The 6000-nt window shown below is 42.8% G+C and overlaps 1 protein-coding gene and 1 pseudogene across 2 annotated transcripts in view; one reads left to right on the forward strand and one right to left on the reverse strand.

Moving 5' to 3' along the window:
- RNF8 (ring finger protein 8) overlaps positions 1-3040 on the forward strand; it is a 33155-nt gene extending 30115 nt beyond the window's left edge. Inside the window, exon 8 of one of the 2 annotated variants that reach the window (XM_042986243.1) lies at positions 2503-3040. In XM_042986243.1, the coding sequence (XP_042842177.1) occupies positions 2503-2628 (126 nt within the window). In that variant the 3' untranslated portion in view covers positions 2629-3040. The remainder of the gene's footprint in view (positions 1-2502) is intronic. The other variant, XM_042986242.1, reaches the window with a different exon arrangement.
- A 177-nt stretch (positions 3041-3217) lies between these two features.
- Positions 3218-5420, reverse strand: LOC102966171 (annotated as a pseudogene).
- Between the last annotated feature and the right edge of the window lie 580 nt (positions 5421-6000).

Genomic DNA, 6000 nt, shown 5'->3' on the forward strand with positions numbered 1-6000 from the left:
AGTAGTGTCATTAACCAAAACAGATTTTCCTTTAGCGTTTCTTGGTTCCTACACTTAACTCTAGATGAACACAGAGCGTGTTGGTTGGTTGGTTGGTTGGTTGGTTGGTTGGTTGGTTTTTAAGTAGGCTTCACACCCAGCGCAGAGCCCAACATGAGGTTTGAACTCATGACCTGAGATCAAGACCTGAGATCAAGACCTGAGCTGAGACCAAGAGTCAGTCAGCCCCAGCTGACTGAGCTACCCAGGAGCCCCAAACACAGAACATGTTTAGATTTCAGTGAACTGATCTTGGAGAGTGACTGGGGTCACTGAATATGCCTCTTCCTCCCGCTCCCATAGAATATCATAGAATCAGGTATATCACCATTGAAGCTTCTCTGCACTAGCTGGATATATATGTTGCCCAACTGCCTACTACTGCGTTCTTAAGAAATCTGATAAGACCAGGGACACCTGGGTGACTCAGCTGGCTAAGCGTCCAACTTCGACTCAGGTTATGATCTCATGATTCTTGAGTTTGAGCCCCGCACCAGACTGTCTGCTGTCAGCACAGAGCCAGCTTCCAATCCTCTGTCCCCATCTCTCACACTGCCCCTTCCTCACTCTCTCTCTCAAAAATAATAAACATTAAAAAAAAGAAAAAAATCTGATAAGACCTGTCATGTCCTGTCATGTCCTATTCCTGGCTAGGGCTTCTGCTTTAACTGCTTTCTGCTTTCCTACTCTGGAGAGTTTGGACCTCTTTTACCTTTGTCTCATGAAACCTGAACCAGAACCAACCCCCAAAAAACATCTCTTCCTTGCTTCCTTTCTTCTCGGCCCTTCCTTCTTAGTTTCTACTAAGTGCTAGGTGCTGAGGCTAAAAGTGAGCAGGCATAAGGATGAAAAATTGCCCTTTGGATGCAGCAGGAATGTAGGACACTGATGACTTTATTTAGTACAAGTTTGAGGAATGGTGGGGTCAGAGCTAGTTTTCAGTGAATTGGGAGAATGAATGTGAGATTAAGGAGTAGAGAAAACAGAAAAGTAAGATAGACCAGGTCTTCTAAGAAATTTGGCTACGACTAAGACCATAGGGACAGCATGAAGAGAAGGCTGTAGTTGGAGGAGGAAGGTTTTGTTTTGTTTTGTTTTGTTTTGTTTTGTTTTGTTTTGTTTTGTTTTAAAGAAATGAGAGCTCTGTGTGGTGTTCAGTTGCTGAGCCTGTGAAGGAGATGCTGGGAACCTGGGATGGTGGGTAGGGCCAGATTCTTTGGAAGGCAGGGTAGGGAATGCAGAGCACAGATGGGGGGATTAGTCTTTAAAAGTGGGAGGGTGCCTGGGTGGCTCGGTCTGTTAAGCTTCCAACTTTGGCTCAGGTCATGATCTCACGGTTCATGGTTTTGAGCCCCATGTTGGTCTCTGTGCTGACAGCTTGAAGCCTGGAGCCTGCTTCGGATTCTGTGTCCGTCTCTCGGCCCCCACCCCCTGCTTGCGCTCTTTCTCTCTCAAAAATAAATAAAACATTAAAAAAAGTTTTTTTTAAGTGAAAGGGTACATCCTGTCTTCTAGAGAGAAGGGCTTCATGTGGGAGGGTGGGCAAGGAAATTTGCTTGAGAGAATTTCTTTTTTGTGGCTTCTGTATTTTTCTGTGAGCTACTAGGTGAGGCCATTAGCTGCATGCAAGAGAGTCTTGCTTGGCTCTCTCAGCTCTCTAAGGCTGCCCACAAGTGGAGAAAAGGAACTTTTACAATCCTTTCAGTCCTCCTACCAAGTCTTTAGGACCTCAGTCTCAGGGAAGGGGACAGTCTCCTTGGTGGCTTTGTTGTGTCCTTAGGCCAGGATCCCTGCTTCCCCGAATTGAGGAAGCAGAAACAGTAAATAGCAGTAAATTGTCCCTCCCACCCCCACTGTCCCCACCTCTCCCTGCCTAGTGCTGTGTATATAATTCCTTCATTCTCCAACACATGTTCATTGAGGGCCAGCTTTGTGCCAAGCTGCTCTAGGTTCCAGAAATAGAAAGAGAAGTGAAAATCTAATAAGTGTGATGTGATTAGTGCTATGGAGAAAAACAAAGCAAGGGATCAGGGAGTGATGGGAAGAGCATTGCCATTTTTGATAAGGTAGCCTAGGAAGGCATCACCAATAAGGCAGTACTAGAGTAAAGCCCTGAAGGCAGCAGCCGTGTTGCCACGTGGGGAAGAGTGTCACGTGGGGAGTGCACTTGGGGAGGTGGAGGGACAGCGAAGCTGTCGGTGTGGCTGGAATGGAGCGTGTGATGGGGGAGGACTAGGAGGTGGAGCAGCACAGATTTTGTAGGACCTCAGGGGCCTTTGGAAGGAATGGGACTTGAACTCTTACTCTTGGGACGAATGAGGATCAGGCTCTGAACAGAGTGATGTACTCTGAGGTCTGTTTTCTTGGTTCACTGTGTGGGGAAGAGGTGGAGCGTGGCAGCAGGGAGACCAGGCCAGGGAAATGCAGGCTCCTCCTTTAATTCTCTTTTCTTTCTCTTCAAAGCAAAGAGACTGTCCTGAAGACCATGCTCCAGAGGCATTTGAAGGACTGCCAGGCAGTGGGAGCTTGGAGCTTGGAGCTTGGGATGGTCTAGAGGATTCTCTGTGGACAGGTCTTGGGCCGCTCTGAGATAGAGCATGGGATGGAGCCACGTGGGACAGAGACTGAGTTAGGAAGTCCTCCTGAGCCTCCATGTCGGCCAGCCTTGCGGCCACCATTGTCTGAAGAGCCACTGGTCCTCACCGCACTGACTGCTTCAGGGTACTCAATAGACTTGGCTTCACTGCACGTTGAATGGGTTATGTATTTCTGTTCTGCTTTTTAAATTTATTGTTGTTGTTACTGTTTTGGTACCTCAGAAGCACCTCTGTCGACATTTGTTTTGGACAGGTTGGGTGTACCCTTACGGCTGCCCCTAAAAGCTAAGACAGCTTCTCTTGGAGAAGATGGCATACCTCTTTGTGAAAACAAGATGTCATTTCCTGGAAATAAAATGTAAAGCCTATCAGTTGTGCAGCTGGGCTTTGGTGTATTTATCTTCTTCCCTTCCAGCTCCCACACAGTCTCACAAGTAAACACTGGCAGCTCATAAATTGCAACCAAGAAAGTGACTGTATCAGATGATAGACTCAAGTGAATGTCAGCATAAGAAGCCAAGCCCAAGATCATGACCATCGCAGACGGGCTCTGTTAAGGCCCTGACTGTTGTTTTTCCTTTTCATTCCAGAGGTGGGTCACTGTTTACCTGGTTTTGAGACAGGGTTGGTTTCCTCTTTCAGCTGAGGTTTAGAAGTGGTTTCCAAACTATTTTATTTATTAATTATTATTATTATTATATATATTTTTTAAGTAAACCCCACACCCAACATGGGGCTCAAACTTATGACCCTGAGTTCAAGAATGACATGTTCCACCAACTGAGCCAGCCAGGCACTTCCCAAATCTGTTTTATCTGTTTATCTGTTTACGTGGTATTATTTTTTTTATTTATTTATTTATTTATTTATTTATTTATTTATTTATTTGTTATTAAAAATCATTTATCTTTTACTGCTTCTCCTTTTTAAACAGAAAGAAAACTAGTTTGATGTTTGGGAGATAGAAGCTTAGGAAAACCTGTGGTCTCCTTGGTTACCAGTGAGGAGAATGAGGGAAGATGCAGGAAGCTGAAGAGTAGTCATTTGAAACGAGGAGCTCTCTAGTAAGATTATGAAACTGCGCATTATGTCGTTCAGCAATTTGCTTCCAGATGGAAAGGTATTTTCCTCTCCCTTTTTACTGTCTACCTGGAGAATCATACTTTGTATGCTTTATTTATACCCCTGTGTTTTCATTAAGGATTGGTAACTGTTGCCTCACCAGCTTTCTAGGGATGGTGGATTTGCAACACTGACTTTCCCGTGTACATGTGTTCTGTTTATATGATGGCGTGAGCATGTATAAATTTTTGTATATTTGGTTTTTTAAGCTCACACATTCACTTTTAGAAGAGTGCAGATATACATTTTTTGAATAGGTAATATGGTCACATACCTTAAAATCAGAAGGCACAGAAGGACCTAAAGTGAGAAGCCTGTCACCCTTGCCCCCCCCAGTGACCACTTCCCGGCACTGAGGTGATGGGTGTTACTAGTTCTTAGGTACCTTTCGAGACATCTCTGACTGTACAAGCAAACATACACATAGTCTTTTCCCTTCTTTCACGTGAATTAAGAGAGACTCTACACTCTGTATACCTTGCTTCTTTCAGATATATCTTTGTGATGGTTCCATATCAGAACATGAGGAACTTGCTGTTTCTTAGTTATATCTTCCCATTATTGCATTGTGTGTTTGTACCATAGTTTGTTTTTCCAGTCTGTTTTTGGTCTAGGTTGCTTTAAACCTTTTACTTCCTTTTTTTTTCATACAGCTCTCAAAATCCTATTAAATAAATCTCGGACTCTATACTTTAAAACAACAAAGCAAAAATAACAAAAAATTCCATAGAACCCATAAGATGTTATGCAAGGAAGGAAAAAAGGAAAGTTTGGAAATCCACGTACTGGGAGTTCTCTTTTAAAATCAAAGCGGTTAGGGGCCTCTGGGTGGCTCAGTCGGTTCAGGATCTGACTTAAGCTCAAGTCATGATCCCCCAGTTAGCGAGTTCAAGCCCCACATCAGGCTCTCCACTCTCAGTGCAGAGCCCGCTTCAGATCCTCTGTCTCCCTCTCTGTCCCTCCCTTGCTTGTGCTCACTCTCTCTCTGTCAAAAATAAACATTATTTTTAATTTTAAAAATTTAAAAATCAAGGAAGGTCAGTGTTTCTTTTTAAAAAATTTATGGTTAAATAAATAAGTAAATAAATTTATGGTTGTAACTATTTTCCTAAATGTTTCATTAGTGATAGTCTTTTAAGTCTGGTTCCATAAGAATCTATAACATAACTACTTCCATCTGAAGTTCCTACAGTCTGCGCTGAAATAAGAATGAAATCAATTAGGCTCTCAATTCCACAAAACACTACAGCACAAAAGTAAACCTAAGGCAGACTATCCAAGATAAAATTGGTCTCCCAACCATTCAAGGAAAAGACAGTGCAATTATTACTTTGAATGAATAGCCATTTACATTTACATTTGGGAGCTTGAGAAAATCAACCTCATTTCCAGTAAAATATGTTTCACATTGCCACAGAAATCCTTATAAGTTGTCTTGGGCGCTAGAAAACAGAGCATGAACTGTGTAGTTTGTACAGTTATCTGGTTCTTACCACAGCATTGTTGGTTGGTTGGTTGGTTTAGGTATTTACAAATACGTTGTCTCATTTTGAGGTTCTCACACTTTTGTATCTCCTTGCCCCCAGTGGTGGTGGTGGCAACCTTCCAAGATTCCATGGTAACCGACATGAGCCGTAGGACTGCCAAGAGCTGTTGGGCTTGTTATGGATCAGTGCATCCCACTTTTTACTCTTAAAAAAACAATGCTAAAAAAATAAAAACAACAACAATGCTGCAGTGAACACTCTTATCATTAGAGCAAAGATCCTTGAAGAAGGAACATCTTGACTGGAAGAGCCTGAAGGCCATCTGCCAAAGACTAATCTCACAGACTGACCATTCCCTCCTCCGCCTGCACACAGGGTGACTTACAGCCTCTCCCTTCAGAACACCATGTTCTTCTCAAGAACCATGTTCTTAACACAGGTTAAGAAAGTAAGCTCTTAAATACAGACCTAAGAAAAAGAAAACTTAACATTTGGAAGTCAGACTAGCTGGGTTTGAATCCCAGTCCTGCCATTTGTAACTAACTATGTGACCTTGAGCAAGTTAGTCAATCTCTCTGAGCCTCCGTTTCTTCATCCCTTGAATGTCCTGATGTGCTATTGTGAGGCCTAAATAATTATCCCAGTTATTGCACTGCTCATAAACAAAAATCTGAATGTTCTATTTTTAAAAGACAAACCAAAAACTAACCCAAACTTTTGCATTATTTCTCTGAGCTACAGTATGTTCTTCCCCT

This window comes from Panthera tigris, chromosome B2, assembly GCF_018350195.1.
Source record: "Panthera tigris isolate Pti1 chromosome B2, P.tigris_Pti1_mat1.1, whole genome shotgun sequence".
Lineage (NCBI taxonomy): Eukaryota > Metazoa > Chordata > Mammalia > Carnivora > Felidae > Panthera > Panthera tigris.